Source organism: Barbus barbus (genome assembly GCF_936440315.1).
Source record: "Barbus barbus genome assembly, chromosome: 31".
Lineage (NCBI taxonomy): Eukaryota > Metazoa > Chordata > Actinopteri > Cypriniformes > Cyprinidae > Barbus > Barbus barbus.
The window spans coordinates 14,000,048-14,016,653 of NC_136759.1; the positions used below are offsets into that span (position 1 = coordinate 14,000,048).

General features: G+C 39.0%; 1 protein-coding gene across 2 annotated transcripts; it reads left to right on the forward strand.

The window, feature by feature from the left end:
• The first annotated feature begins 10,590 nt into the window (after nt 1-10,590).
• On the forward strand, nt 10,591-16,544 carry LOC306851700 (aryl-hydrocarbon-interacting protein-like 1). Of its 2 annotated transcripts, none has more exons than XM_079388135.1 (6): nt 10,591-11,055; nt 11,376-11,555; nt 13,706-13,894; nt 14,438-14,614; nt 15,316-15,457; nt 15,757-16,544. In XM_079388135.1, the coding sequence occupies exons 1-6, from the start codon at nt 10,960-10,962 to the stop codon at nt 16,347-16,349; spliced, it is 1,377 nt and encodes a 458-aa protein (XP_079244261.1). In that variant the 5' UTR covers nt 10,591-10,959; the 3' UTR covers nt 16,350-16,544. The 2 variants fall into 2 exon arrangements, with proteins under 2 accessions (XP_079244261.1, XP_079244262.1); XM_079388136.1 differs by having other exon boundaries at nt 10,907-11,023.
• Nucleotides 16,545-16,606: the final 62 nt, after the last annotated feature.

Below are 16,606 nucleotides of genomic sequence, written 5' to 3' on the forward strand. Positions count from 1 at the left end.
TCTTCAGCATACCTTCGACACTTTAGATAATGTTTAAACTTAGGGTCAAAAGCACACGTACTGTACAATGGACAGTTTTGCATTCAGAAGGAATTTATAAAGATGTATAATATTTTTAAATTGGAAAATTCAAACGTGTCTATGCACAAAAACATGGTCTGGTTTCTGTACAACATGTGCAGGCATATACTATTAGCATTATTATTTTCAGAAAATCAAGTTCGTCACAGTATAAAATTCATGGAATTTTGGATCAAGTCCAATTGTATGTGCGTTTCATAAACGAGGCCCTTGAAGTAATAATTTTTAATTTTTTTGGTCTTATGGTTTGTTTTTTGCAAAGGGTAAGCAGCTGCATCTGGAACAACTTGTTTGGACTTTAATTCAATTTAAATTGGAATGAACATAGGAATTTAAGATTCATTGGTAGGCTACACCATGTTTCACACGCCATGTTCCACACTCACTCACACAAAATCTGTTCACGAAACAGAAGTCCATTTGGGTGGACTGATGAAACATTTATCTCCACATGGACTGCTTGGATGCAAGTGCGAAAGAACAGATCCAGACTTGGTGCAAAGGGGTTTTACAACTCGTCTAAATTCCCCCCGTCCGCAGGGTTAAAGCTGCTTAACCAGATTACGTTGCGTTCCAGGCAAGCAGGAGATCATTCACCTGATGAAACATCCATGTCGCAACACTGTTCCAGCATCCCGCAATCCTGCCTGACCTTTGCCCTTAGGCATGTGGCACACCGGTGCCTTTTTCCTTTTACCGGGTCAATGTACCACAGTCTGCCTGTTGCACAGCAGGTGTCATGTAACCCGTCTGACTGGCAAGCGGCACAATGTGTAATTCAGTACCGTACAATGGCCTCAAGAGGCTGAGGGTGATTCATGGTGACTGTTCAGTCTTACAGCCAGGAAGAAGACTAGGAAGAGTCACATGGAATGTAAGGCTGCCATTCACATTTACAACATGTACACTAAAGGGCTCCATATTTTTATATCCACATCCCACCTGATCTTTGCAGCTCATGTCATTGACACTCACTGTGGGAATGGCCTTTGGCCCAGATTGCCAGCGTTTAAATGTTCCTCATTTGTTTAAATCAGTGCTGACGTGCATGACCCCTCCTTTACTTCTTGTCAGTGTGCATTAAAGGGATAGTTCACCTAAAAATCTTAATGTAGTTCCAAACCTGTATGACAATTTGACAAATATATACATATTTGAGCACTCAAACCTCACCTTTCTTCTTGTATATGGGTACGTTTGTAGGGGCTTCAACGCCTGGTCAAAAACAAGCGGCCCTCTTACCAGGTCCATGTGCAGACCCTGTGATTAGAGCCGCTCCCCACAGTCTGGTGAATTCATTAGATGCTGCTGGAAAATCCCATATGCAGGGTGTCTGAGGGCCGGATGACTCAGAGCATATGTACACCCACCAATGTATGAGTAAGTAACTGGCCTCCCGGTTAAATGAAGCAGTGTGATACATATAGCAGCATGCAGCCAACGGATCCAGAAATAGCCAGGGGAGAGACCCTATTAGGAAAATCCTAGAATGAAAAGGTGAAAAATTGATTAAAGGAGTACAATTCTGAGCAGATGAGGATGGATGGATAGAGAGCAGGAAGAACATGAATGTAGGGAAAAATAGGAGGCAGTTAAAATTCATTGTGAATCATTAATCTCTCATCTCTGTACCTTCATGCTTAATCCCAGCACTGACGTCATCACAGGACCTGTCCACCAGACGATGATTCCCTTCTCTGTTTAAAGGCTGGTTATGTAATTCCGTGGAAAGTCTGACCACTGGAACTACATGGGCTAGACAATCTCATTAAATGGACACGATGCCTTGACGTACGTCTCCCTCTCCCTCCCTCACAATTGAGCTTTGAGACACGCATTCACTGTCTTTTTTTATATCACTATTGCTTCCTGTTGGGCACATATCTGATATGAAGTTGCTTGAATATTAATGACACTGTACATACATCAATTTTATTTAAGTCTCATCATGTGATTTTCTGTCACTGGTCTGTCAGGCCTTCTCTCGTCTGAAAGAGATGAACTGTGTTGCCAGGTGACAGAACGATGGATTGTTTTGAGCGAACAGGACAACCTGACAATGTTAATCCTCTTTTTAGACTCAAGTCTACACCACTAATTATGTGTATTTAGCTTTTGTTTAGCTTGAAAGGGCACCTAGGTTCAAATAATTTTGTTAAAGATGTTAAAGCAAAATAATTTTGTTTATATAAGCAATATATTAACATGGTAACACTTTATTTTAAAATGTCCTTGTTACACGTTACATGTACTTACTATTATAAGACCACTTAAAGGGATAGTTCACCCAAAAAGGTGTGTTCAACGTAAGCAGCAGCACCATGCGCATGCATTGTTTACATGAATTGGAAGCAAGCGCATGCATCGTGATATTCTTTCCACAATGGCGGCGTGCCGCAGTAGATGGGATGAGGAGAAAAATTGTTAAAGTCGTTATTTTTGTTTTCTTTTGCTCACAAGAACTATCATAGCTTTGTCATAGATTTGTAAAATTACAGTTGAACCCCTGATGACACATGGACTATTTTACCAATGTCTTTGCTACGTTTCTGGACCTGGAAACATTTCAGTTGTGTTGCTGTCCATGGAGGGTCAGAGAGCTCTCGGATTTCATCAAAAATATCTTAATTTGTGTTCAGAAGATGAACGAAGGTCTTACGGGTTTGGAAAGACATGAGGGTCATTTTCATTTTCATTCAAATTTTCATTTTTGGATGAACTATCCCTTTAATTATGCATAATTACATGCAAGTAACCCTAAACCAAACCCAAATTCCTAACCATATACTGAGTGCATGTAGTAATTAATATTACTCAGTACAAAAATATTTAGACTGTAACAAGGACACCTTAAAATACAGTGTAACCAACTGAAATTTACATTTAAAATACAATTGGTTATGTACAATAATACTCTTTGAAGTATCATGTGGGATAGTTTAAATACCTCATCCCACCATGATATTGACACGCAGAGACAATAAATATAAAGCTGTTCTGCAGCAGTGTGGTTTGAGAAATGTATGTAGTTCCTGTTTCCTAGTGAGTACAGTGTGTCCATGTGAACAGGGTGACATGATATCCAACAGCAGCATGACATGGGGCCTAGAGCTATTGTTTAATGAAAAAGGAACAGTGGCGTTTCGCACACTGGCTCATTGTTGCTCTCAGCTGATCTGTCTCAACGGGCTGAGGCCTGTCAAACCCTGCATTTAGGTAAGTAAAGCTATTTAAGCAATAACATATGAGGAAAAATGCTCTTAGCCATGAGGCTGTTGTACAATACTGTTTCGAACAAAAAGACGATTGCAAGATATTGCTGCGGTACAAGAGTTAAATAAACATTTTACAAATGGCAATGCCAGTTATTTTGTGTATGTGTGTTCCACTAACAATAGAAAAAAATGTTTCAAACAAGAATGTGTTGCTTTTCAAGCAACACAAAAAAGCACAGGTGAATTTCATGAATGAATCGGTGTTAATGAACAAATCGGTTGATTAAATGAGTCAATGACTCATAAGGACAACACGATTTGTGTAGAGATGGGAGAAACAAACCTTTTCGAAGTTTCAAATCAATTGAACCAGCTGCTTTGCAAAATTATTCACTCTTTCGAAGAGCTCGAAAGACCACATGCCGGTGACGCCTGCCGGTCAAAACTATAATAAATTAAATTCATAAAATACCATTAAATATGAAATCTCTGTATGATATGTATTTTTTAATTATTATTATTCATTTGCAGAGCTTGTTTTTTTATGGAGAACTTGTGTAAACAGGACAGTAAGAGGCTACTACTAGGCTACTACTCTTTCTTTTAATTACGCAAATGTCTCATTAAAAATTTCTACAAATTGATAAAACTGGTAAAAACCATAGATGCTGGTTCAATTGTTCGCCACTAGGGGGCGATCTCAATGAACTCAACTTCACGAGTTCACAAAGATCGCCCCCCCAAATGCAAACCATCTAAATTTTGAAATGTTTTGAAAGTTATGATATAACAAAGGTGACTTTGGCAGTTTAACACACACTCCAAACCACTGTTTCAAAACAAATGATTTGCAAAGGTTTCGAAGCGTCACAAAGCAGTCCCTCAAAAGTGCCCATCACTAGTTTTGTGAATGAGTAAATGGCATGTTCGCTGAGTAGGTACTTTTTTAAGTAGGCAATTATTTCAGAACAGTTCAAAAGTATAATCTATATAATATGAATGTGTGTTGTATGAATTTTATTGCCATGTTGTCATTGTCATGTGACCTACCAGCTTCAGTTTCCTCATTTAACTGCCTTTCACAAAACCTCTCCCATGGCCTCATGGGATAGTAAAGTGAATTAATTGTGTTTTTAAACAAATCTGTTGGATGAATGATTCAATGACTCATTCATAAAGACAGTCCCCTGTTGCCACCTTAGCAATGTAACCTGCAGAAATAATCACTTAAAATCTCTACCGTTAATGTATGCACTGACAATCTGTCTGGAACACAGACAGCTCAGCCAATCAAATTCAAGCATGAAAATAACTTGTATAACAGGCTGTGAATGTTCGCTTACTGTTGCAAATACCATCATACACCAAAGCTTTAAAATAAGCTAGGATATTGTTGATAGCAGTATGCAAATGCACGTTAGATTTGTCTAAAACGAGAGCAGCTTTTTAATAATAGATTGCAACAAAGCTTTTTTTCTTTATTTTCTAAAACGCTCTGGCATTCCCACACGCACGCTCCCTCAAATTCTCTCACACTCTTTCTCTTTCTTGTGGCTAATTGACCCATTTTTCCAGTGGAGAGGTTTGCGTTTGATTCAGAGGAGGTCAGTGAGTGTGTTTGGGTGGGTCTGCTGCAGTCTAAGATGTTGGCACAAGCTCTCTGAGGCCCTCACTTGCATCCACACCCTGAGGTCCTTGGGATGTGTGTATTTATGTTTATTTATAGCCTTTCCTGTGAACCATGACAAGCATGCCTTTGTTCACCTGTGAAGACCTCTCTGACAGGAACATTGACACTGGGGCACAGGAATGTTCAGCATGAGGCACAATTCTTTGAGAAACTGCACTAATCCTATTCCTGACCTCTGATTATTCCCAAGAACATGGATTTTTGCCACACCCTCATCATGTGGTTAAGCAACAATGGGGTTGAATTTGATATTACATCATTAAACTGTTGTCCACTTATTTGTTTTTCATTCAGAGGATCTTAAGTTGGAATCGATGTGCTGCGTTGACTCCAGAATCACATGACTCAAATTCCTCAGCAACATTTTTACATAAACACAGAAGATGTTGTTTTCCACAGCTGCCCGTATTCTTGTGAGCGGACTGTTTAGTGGACCTTTTGCTCTGGCTCTCTGCATGGAGGAATGTGATAATGCATCCCAGCTTTGGCTTAGCCCTGCTGCTGGCCACCTCGGTCTCTGGCTTCCCAACACGTGTCTGACTCTGACTCCCACCCCCCTAGAGACCTGCGGGACCAGAGAACGCCACACACTGCGCACTACCCCGAGAGATCTGCTTCTCCAGCGTCACACTAGCAGCACGTTCAATGACAGCTGCGTCGCTCATGTGACCAAACGTCAAAGGCCTTGGCGAGCGGCGTGTGTCGGTGAGGTTATGATGGAATGTCTGTGAGGTTACAATGTTCAGGTTTTGAGGCCGGACACATTAAATGAGATTTATGTGAAGAGGATTTGCTGGCGTGCTCTCTTGAATCCAGCATCTTAAGAGGGCTTCAAAGATGCTTCTGTAGGACTTAACTGAAGTACACTTTGTAAAACATTGGCATTACACTGCAATAGTACCAAGCAGTCTATGGTTTTGGTTTCATTGAAAATGAAAGCAGGAACGAAATGTGATATGCAAATCCAACACTATCATTTAAAATGTAACTTAAAATGTGCCACAACGACACCACTTTACCATAAAGGAATTTGACAAAAAGGGAGGTTTATATGTGTTCAACAGTTCACTAAATCTTAGCTGTGCTCCAAATTTCAGCGGCTGCATCCTTCAAAGTCCGTGAAGGTAGAACTTAACTATAAAATCAAGCAAGATGTGAGTCAACATTTAAACACCTTTTTTTTTTTTTTTTTTTTACATTTGTATTGTTATATGTTCGACCCAAAGTGTAACCCTGCATTTTGTCTTTTAAAAAATCCTGCTATTGGTGCAATGAATCTCACGATACTCTGGGTCGTGTAAACATTATCCATTAGTTATATCCTTCATTGCTCGTGATATGAAGGATGCAGTTGAAGACAATTTGGGCTGTCACTCTTTTATTTGTTGTAAGTTCAATTTTAAGTCAGATAAATACCAAAATCTACTCAATAACATTTTTAAAAAACTGAAATATAATAAGCCCAAAGCCTTCTTCATTTGTTCATGTTTTGCTCTTGCTCACAGACAGTCCACATTATATCATTTTCACACTTACCTGATGTCTGTGCACATCACACATGCAATTTTTGCATCCGCTTGGACTTGTGTGTAGACAAATGCACAGTGTTTTAAATGCTCGAAAAAGGTCTGTTAAACCCAAAATATACATTAGTTTTGATGTAAACCCTTAGCATATGCAAACAGACGAATGCATAGAATTTTTAAGCTCAATGCAAAAACATATTTTTTAGGATGGTGCAGTTCAAGAGTTAACAATTTGTTATAATAATCCATTCCACCATGACACTCAAATCCTGCACTTGCAATGGCTATAAGAGGCATTATGACAGGTTTGAAGTCAGTCAAATACTACTGGTACTTGTGTGGCTTTTGCCCTCTTTTGATCAAAATTTTAATGTATCTTTTTGAGTGAGATTTAGCAGAGAATAACAGCTAGTATACGGTACCCTCAATGAAAAATGACACCTGTGCACAGATCACTGGCAGTGCAGAGGAGAGTGACCTGTCTGTGTGTTAAGTAATGCCATGCTTAGAGAGTATTATGGCCAGACTCTTTAGCGATAATGCTTTGGCCCGTGGAGTGTCCGTACTGTCTGTCATAGATCTGCAGGTCTCTAAAGTCCAAAGAGTTTAAAGAGCATTTAGGGTTGACAGCTGGACCTTCTGATTCTACGGCTATCCCAGAATATCCCGGTCAGCTGGTCTCCCTGAGTGATGGAGCTTATAGAATAGCTCGTCCCACATGATGGTGGGAAGGTGGCTGTGTCAGCAGGTGCTCAGTGTGAGAGTGTGCGCTCATGTGCCCTTTGTACTGCCTGCTATGTGCGGTGGTATGTATCTAAAGGTCGAGGGGAGGTACATGAGGCTCCAGTGGGGAGATATCGGGCCACTCGTTGCCCTGGATCCCAAAGGCCAACATGACACTGTCAACTCTGAATTCATTATCCTGTCAGGAGTATGTATCTTACAGTATTATATCAAGGAACTCAGATTACTGTTGTTTCAGGTTTTCTTGTATATATGATCACATAAAAATTACTTTTAAGTTAGTTACTGTATAATGACAGATGGCATACTCATTAGAGAGACATTCTGGGGTTAAGTGAGTTGCTCAAGGGCGCAATAGTCACAGATCAGGTTTTGATCCCAGTAACTCTTCAGTCACCCTTATTTTGGTTAGAGTTAGGGTTAGGGTTAGGAAAGATAATCTTGGTGGCTTTAGGCTACCACCACCTTCATCTTTGGATATAGGCCTTTATTTTTGGATCATGTGATCCTGACTGATAGATCACTGACATTTTTTTAAAGACGCTTGGAATGCAACACCAGTGTCTTGGATTGTGCTGACTGCCAGAACATTTATGAGGAATAGAGCAGTGTTCGGTTTTACAGGTGTGTCTGTGTTGCAGGTCCAGGCAGCTCTGATCAACTCAAAACAAAGTGGAACAAACAGCCACCCCCTGCTGGAGCGTTCAGGTATTACACAAACTCACCTCACTGCTTGGAGTCTGTCCGTCTGTCTGTCTGTCTATCTATCTATCTATCTGTCTATCTATCTGCACACACACATGAACGCACCAGAACAGATGAGTGTATGATGAGCTTGTCATGCAGGAGTTTTCAGGGCTCCTTTGATTCAGTAAAGTATGGGTGACTGAATAGTTCCTAACACACATGTCCTGTCGGCTGAAAGCAGAGCACAGGGTGTGTGAAAAGGCCACATAAAATGGGCTCCCTGAAGGGGAATGGCTTCTCAGATACCACTTCCTCTCCTAACACAGGATGTTTCCTATAGTTTCATGTAATGTCAGGTCAGCACAATGTGTCACATTATGACAAGGCTGGATGAGAGGATCTCTCTCACACACACACACACACACAACTAACTATGGCTTAATGTTGTCTGTTCCTGGGTGCCCTCTTCATCTTTTTTATGAATACAGGATCACAGCTTAATTCTGAGCCCAGCAGTGAGTGTCACATTGCATGAGCGGATTGCTGATACGTTTTCAATATTCAGGTTTTCGTTTTGTTCACAGAATCGTTTTGATGGCGCACATGCCATTCTCCACGTGGCTGCACACGCACAACGCAGCATGCGTGGGTGAACTGACGCAGTCTCCATGACTCACTCTGACACCAAACCTCACTTACAGCATCATTAATGTCCTTTTGCGTCTGTGGCAGGTGAGCAATCACAGAGCTGCACAGATCAGACCCACTTACAGCCGCTCCACTGCAGCATTCATCAAACAGCCATGAAGCGCTTGAGAAATCAACTGATTTTAGCAGTGAGATTTTTTTATGTTTTAATTTTTAAAACAGAAATGTAATAGTTCTTTAATGAAAGTTACTTACACATGTAAATTTTAACCTGCTCCAGACATAGATGAAAGCCTTTTAGCCAAAAAAAGTTTTTGAAAAAAGATCAAGATATGCCTTGATTGAGGTAAACTTCCACATTATGTCATAATTTCTTGCTCTGTCACAGGCTGTAAATCAAAAAGCTATTTGGGTAACACCAAATGTCATAAATAATAAAACACCAGAGAAGAGTGAAGCCATTGGAACAGACACAAGGGCTAAATGATTTAACCTCGTCATTAACAGTGAAACTGTAATATAGGTGCTGTCGTTAACATTTTTAATCAGTTTTGTTTTATTTGATATTGAAGAGTATGCTGAAACTAAACATAACACCACTTTCAGGAAAACAAACAATACCATAATGCTTTTCTGTTAGATTCTGGCCTGTACCCATGGCAGCATGCTTATAGTTCAGCTTTTGGAAGTCTTTTGAGAGAAGATTACAATTTTCATCTTTGACTATGAAGAGCATTCAGAATGAGCCTCAGACATGTCTTCAACTACTGTTGAAAAACTGCTGTCGGTAAGATATAGCCTATTTAAGAAATGTATACTTTTATTCAGCAAAGATGCATTACCCTAAGTGACAGCAAAATATTTATTTACAAAAACTTACACGTACAACCCAGAAAAAAAAAAAAAAAAAAAAAAAACCTGTTCTTTTGAACTTTCTATTTGGGTTTCTATCATAATCCTGAAAAAAAGGATTGGTATCATGGTTCCACAAAAAAAATTAAGCAGCACAAATGTTTTAACATGAATAATAATGTTTCTTCTGCACCAAATGTGCATATTTGAATCATGATTTCTAAAGGATCATGTGACACTGAAGACTGGAGTAATGGATGCTGAAAATTCAGCTTTGCCATCATAGAAATAAATTAAAAGTATAAAAATATATAAAAATAACAAATGAACTGATATATTTGACAGCAATACTGTTATAAATATTTACTCTTGTTCTGATCAAATAAATAAGAGAAAAAAACACTAAAAAATCTTAAAAACTTTTGAATGGTAATGTCTCTCATACTTTTGGAAGCCCATTTGGTTTAGAAACCTTCAGTATTACTTCTGCAAGATGATGTAAACTAGCTAAGCTACTGTACAACTACAGAGCCTTATTGAATATTATATACATTCATTAATGCTTTTTAACTAAAAATACACTCTAAATATAATACAACGATAAAGCATTTACTTAAACATTCTTTATTTTGCTAAAAGGAATAGAGACAGCGACACTCTGAATCTGACACTGAATCCTAAATTAAGAGTTAAATAAATTCACATTGTGGCCAGCAGAGGGCAATGCACTGTTTGAAATAGACTTGGATGGCAGCATTCTGTTATAGTTACAGGAAATGTACAATAATCTCTTAATTTGCACTAAAGCATAAGGAAATCAAACACGTCCAATACATATCAGATGGCTATAGAATGTGCAACCTTTTTAACAGCTCTTATAAATGGCAGATAACCGTCCTGTGATTACCACAAAATGTGTTTTTACACTTTTGATAGTTGGGTCCCATCCTGGTTGTTTTCTCCAGTGAATAAGCTGCTTGCTAATATTGCAGATTCTAATAAGGGTTCAGATATGCGATTGGCCAGTACACAATGTTCAGACATGGCTTGTAAAAACCATAATTGCATGCAATTTAGTGTCTAATCCAGGACAGTCTTACAAAATGGCATAATGCAGATGGGTTGTTCCAAACTTTTGTCTCGGCAGGAGCTCGGCACCGGCAGTGCTGCAACATGCTCTTTGCGATCCAGCTGTCGGCCACATGTGTGTGATGGGGTCGTTGAGTCCATACCCGGCTCTACATCATATCCTTTCTTTCAGTGTTCCTGTGGTCCACTATGTTGGGATTGAACAGAAGGCGGCTGATGAACCTCAGCTTCGTCCAGAACGTTCTGGGCTCTTCTGGTTGTGGATGTAGTGTGAAAATGCTGAGGAAAGCCCTTCTGTGGATGAGAAGGTGGGCCTGCTGTACCTAATCCTGTTATCCCAGCCTTCTTAATCCAAATCCAGTCAGTCTTTACACCTCTTCAGTCACACAAATACAAACACACTTCCAATACAAATACATCAGACATTATGGAGGACAGCATGATGCTGGGTGTTGAAGGGATCAAGAAAAGCATCTTGTATGGAGGGACCGGTGAGAAGCCTAAATTTGTCACAGGAACTAAGGTACAGCTTCACAGTCATATTTTATACGCATATATGGCAGGAGCGTCACTGCATTTGTAACAGTAAAAACAGTTCCAGGATGTGAGTCATTTCATTGTTTGCCTAGCTGAATCTAGGGATCACGTCTTTTTTCATTAAAAACGTAATAGGTTGTTTTTATGGGATAATATAATCGATTTTAGAGTACACACAGAGTCTCTTTTTAGAGATTTTTAGTGCTGAGTAATAGTTTTTTTGTGTGTGTGGATTTAACAGCAGATTTAACCCAAAATAACAAAATATGGGGATAAAGCTCTTTAATTCTTCCATGTTCCCTACAGGTGACGTTCCATTTCCGCACTCAGCTCTGCAATGATGAGCGCACCGTTATAGATGACAGTAAGAAGGCAGGTATGCCCATGGAAATGGTGATCGGGAACATGTTTAAACTGGATGTTTGGGAGACTCTGCTCATGTCCATGCACATAGGGGAGGTGGCTGAGTTCTGGTGTGACGTCTTTGTAAGTATAATATGATTTTCAATACTACAAATGACAGAGGTGGAATTAAACATTGTGATTCATAGTCCAGGCTTATGGGTTATTGAACAGGATCTAAAGTAAATGGAATCTATTGAATTGAAATTCAAAGACACACAAATCAATAATAATAATAACTAGAACGTACATTTCCTGAAGAAAATGTGAGTGGGTGCTTGCAGTGGCAAAACTCGCCACTCGGTTGCTAGGGTGTAAGTAGTAATTCTATGTGCTAGAATGGAAGATATCCCTCTTTGGATTTTGGTTGCTAGGGTACTCTGTTTGGTTGCTAGGGAGTGGCTTGGCAACTGCCAATCATGAAACTCCAAAGGCTGCTTGTCAGTATGAATGATATAAACCAACTCCCATGCCTCTGTGACATTCAGAATGGAAGATATCCCTCCTGAGAGATTGATTGGTCATCTGAGTAAAATGAGCCCGCCCCCTTGTCTCTATGACACTGTGATCCAGAGCTATGTTCAATACAAAATCCCTAAGCAATTTACCATAGTAGGTGAAACGCATGCATTTCATGGGACGTCCTGTTCCATAGTAAGTCAATGGGAAATTTTGGGCAGCTCCTACCCCCCAGGAGTGCAACTTTTACCCCATTGTGAGGTATGTTCTTACAGAGCCTGCCAGCCTCTTCAAATGTGGCAAATCACAAGTTTCTGTGAAATCCTAGCTCTGAGCTATGACTCGTCAAAGTTTGTCGCAATGTTAAGTCTATGGGATTTTTTGGGCGCTTTTTCGCCCCTGGGGAGAACACCGTACCCCCGATCGCTTATAAAAGTCATAGCACACCATTCCCGAACAATCCGCACGATTTGACGCCTCATTTGTGGGTCTGTGACAAAAGCTGTGGGAGGAGTAGCGCGCCTTTGGCAAGCACCCACTAATAATTATTATATAATTTTATTGAGTATTAATTATTATGTTAATTTTCTATTATTTGTAGTAAAAAACTACAGTTACAATTATATGAATTTCCTTGAATTTCATTCTATTTTTAATACTACTTCCTCAAATTTATTTTCTCAGTTGTACATCCTCTGGCTCCCTCAAATTCAGTTAAACTGCAATTTAAAAACCATTCTATTTTCTATTCTCAATGGTGCTAAAATGAAGTTATTAATATATGTAATATTATATAGATCTACCTAACCATTCAAAAGCTTGGGGTCAGTAAAATTCTTAATATTTTAAGTCGCTTGTGCTCACCAGGGCTGTACAATAAAACCAGTAATATTGTAAAATATTATTACAATTTAAAATACCCATTTTCTGTTTGAATATATTTTAAAATATTGTTTATTCCTGCGATGACAAAGCTCATTTTTCAGCAGAATTATTCGAATATGCTGATTTGGTGCATATGATGGCTTCATATTTTTATTGAAACTGTGTTTTTTTTCAGGATTCCTTGATGAATAGAATGTTCAAAAGAATAGCATTTATTTGTAACTGAATTTTTTGTAACTTTGTAAAAGTCCTTAAGGTCATTTTTGATCAAATTAATGCATTCTTGCTGAATAAAATACATTCTTTTCAAAAAATATTCCTGAAGCCAAAACTTTGAACAGTAGAAAATGATCTTTTCACACCTAAAGTTTGAGTGAAGGCCAAATTGTAAAATGATATCATAAACCGATAACCCTTTAAATGCGTTCAGATGAGACGTGGTCACTGACATTTCAGTCAGTGATCTTTACATTACGCTACAAGCACAAAGTTGTGGAATACCACAGTGAGTTCCAGACTGTCATACATTAGCCTGATGGAAAGCTTAAATCCTTACAAAATAGGATTAATCTGAGGCTGTTCCACATGGTGTAATCATCATTTACAGCTGTCATCCCAGTTCCAGCACCTGAGATATAGTACTATGGCTCGAACAGTCTCTATAGCATTATGGGAAATACCAGGATTGTTTACACAAACACAGTCATGGACACATCAGGCACATAAACACACACTTTTAAGCTTTAGAAAAGTGGCATGGCTTTTAAAATATTAGTTGGAAATGGAAATATTTGCAGGAACTCTTACCCTGAAAATGACTTATTTTAGGGATTACAAATAAGTATTAGTGTTAATAAGTATTCTGTGTTCTTTCCTCTGTGGCTGAGCAGCACACTGGTATGTATCCAATAGTGGCAAAGAGTCTGCGGCGTATCGCAGTGGGGAAGGATCCAGTGGACTGGCACATTCACACCTGCGGAATGGCCAACATGTTTGCCTACCACAGCCTGGGCTATGATGATCTGGATGAGCTTCAGAAAGAACCACAGCCTCTTTACTTTGTAATGGAACTTCTGAAGGTCTGGACTTTCAAGCACATTGAAAAAATATGCAAATTTCGCCTAAACATACTTTCATATTTAATATATGGATTTTACTTTACATGAAGAACAGGTGTCAAACACTGCTTTAGCTTGCAAAGAAGGCTTAATATTTATTATCACTGCAAGGTTTTAGCCTAAAGACCTTCATCAGAAATTTAGAAAGATCGAAATCCTGCAGTGCTAACAAATACACTTTGAATTGAATTATTCTTTGCAAGCAACAGCAGTGTGCAGGACTTTGTCTGCTTTAATAATATAATTTCCATATGCACCAGCTGTAACCTTTCATGGCTTTTTATTTGTGTATCTGCAATATGATATTTAGTGAAATTCATTCTTACGGCCTTGAGTAGCTCTATGGCAGACTGCTGACTATGGTGGTTTAATTCACAAGAGCAGTACACAAAATGACCACTAGGTGGAGATAGGTGATCATTTTAATATCTGTTTAGGCTGTGGTACTAACTGGAAATTAATTATATGTGTGAAACTTACTGCAACAATCAATAATGTGTTCAGGTACAGCAGCCCAGTGAGTATGACAGAGAGTCCTGGGCTCTGAATGATGAAGAGAGATTGAAAGCGGTACCTGTGCTCCACGGTCAAGGAAACAAGCTCTTTAAACAAGGCCGATATGAGGACGCCACACTGAAATATAAGGAAGCCATTATGTGTATCAAGAATGTGCAGACAAAGGTAAAAAATACACCTCTGCAGCTGTTTTGTATACATTCAGTAGTTTAAAAATGACTATATTCTGAGAAAAATATCTTTGAATTATTTTGATCATGAAAAGATTGAACAACAATACCACTAATGTAATATTAACATAAAATTCTGTCATTAATTACTCTTATAATGATTAATTACTCTTATGAGGTCTTACTCTTAAACCAGTAAGACCTTTCAGCTTCACAACTCAAATTAAGATATTTTTGATGAAATCTGAGAGCTTTCTGACCTTGCATAGACTTGTTTGCAAGCAGATGAATGCACACGCATGTGTCGTGCTACTATCATGTGTTGAAGACTGACACAGAGGAGAAAAAAATTGTTGAATAAAGTCATTATTTTTGTTTTCTTTGTGCACAAAAATGATTCTCGTAGCTTCATAAAATTACGGTTGAACCACTAATGTCACATGGACTATTTAAATGATGTCCTTACTACCTTTCTGGGCCTTAATTGTGTCAGTTCTGTTGCTATCAATGGGTCAGAGAGCTCTTGGATTTCATCAAAAATATCTTAATTTGTGTTCTGAAGATGAACAACGGTCTTACAAGTTTGGAACGACATGAGGGTGAGTAATTAATGACAGAATTTTCATTTTGGGGTCAACAATCCCTTTAATGAGGTACGGCACGTCTCATTTAATTGAAATGTGTCTGTTTCTTCAGGAAAAGGCATGGGAAGCTCCTTGGCTGAGACTAGAGAAGATGGCCAACACGCTCACTTTAAACTACTGTCAGTGTCTGCTGTGCATGGAGGAGTACTATGAGGTCATCGAACACACATCTGACATCATCAACCAGCACCCTGGTGAGTAACAGGAAATTGTCAGTTCTCCCACCAATTACAGACAAACAAATGGCAACAGAAGTTTGTCAGGTTTTGTCAGATCAGTGGGTTACACCTGTTGTCATCTGTTGGTGTTGGTCAGTGCTTGGTTTTACCGATTGAACATGTGGTGATTGTTGGGTCTCGGAAAGCCTGAGAAGAATTTATGTACTGTAATTGACTGTCGCCATTTATCAGCGTCTGCTGATGCAATGTGAATAGGCCTTATAACAAAAAGTGAAGTGAAATGCACCAGTTGAAACCATTCTCTGTATTTGCAGGGGCAATGAAAGCCTTCTATCTGCGTGGAAAAGCGCACATGGAGGTGTGGAATGAAGCTGAGGCCAGAGATGATTTCATGAGAGTCCTGGATCTGGACCCAGGCATGAAAAAGACAATCAAGAAAGAGCTTGCAGTTCTCAAAATGAGAATGGAGTTAAAAAATGAGGAGGACAGACTGATGTACAAGGGCATGTTCGCAAAAATGGCGAGAGAGCAAGAGTCTCTAGAGCTGGAGAATCCAGAGGAAGCACCGCTAGAGCAAACAGGTGAAGAACAAACAAATTCAACACAAACATCTCCTGAGCAAATAACTTCAGCACAGGAAGTTACACAAGAAGTTGTTTCACAAGAAGAAATATCTACTGTGCTATCAAGTTCTGATCATGAGATACCAGAACAATCAACTACTCAAAATGTGACTCCAGAACAATTAGAAGCAGTACAAACATTTCTGGAGCAATCAGCTTCTGAAGAAACATCACCAGAACATACAACCCCAGAGCCAACCTATCCAGAACAAGCAGACCAAGATCTTGTATCTTCAGAACAAATGACTCCAGCTGAAACGACACCAGAAAACACCAGTCAATGAGTCTTAATCATAAAAAAAAAAAAATTCAAGAGAGGTGCAACCACGATGATGTGGGATCAAGTTGAACCCTTTTGACTTTTTTCGTCTGAAATGCTGTGTTGCTTTTCTTCATGTATTCTACATTATAATGCAAGGCTTAACTTTACCATAGTGACTGTAGTTTTGCCAGATCATCCAATAAAATAGTACTCAATCAGTTGCTGTGTTGTGGTGGATAATTGAATAATGAATAATTAATTCATCCGCACCATTTTGTG

Coding starts and splice junctions, on each gene's coding strand:
- LOC306851700 (XM_079388135.1), top strand. CDS start 10,960: ATGGAGGACAGCATGATGCTGGGTGTTGAAGGGATCAAGAAAAGCATC. Junction 11,056..11,375: donor AATTTGTCACAGGAACTAAG/GTACAGCTTCAC, acceptor TGTTCCCTACAG/GTGACGTTCCATTTCCGCAC. Junction 13,895..14,437: donor TTGTAATGGAACTTCTGAAG/GTCTGGACTTTC, acceptor TAATGTGTTCAG/GTACAGCAGCCCAGTGAGTA.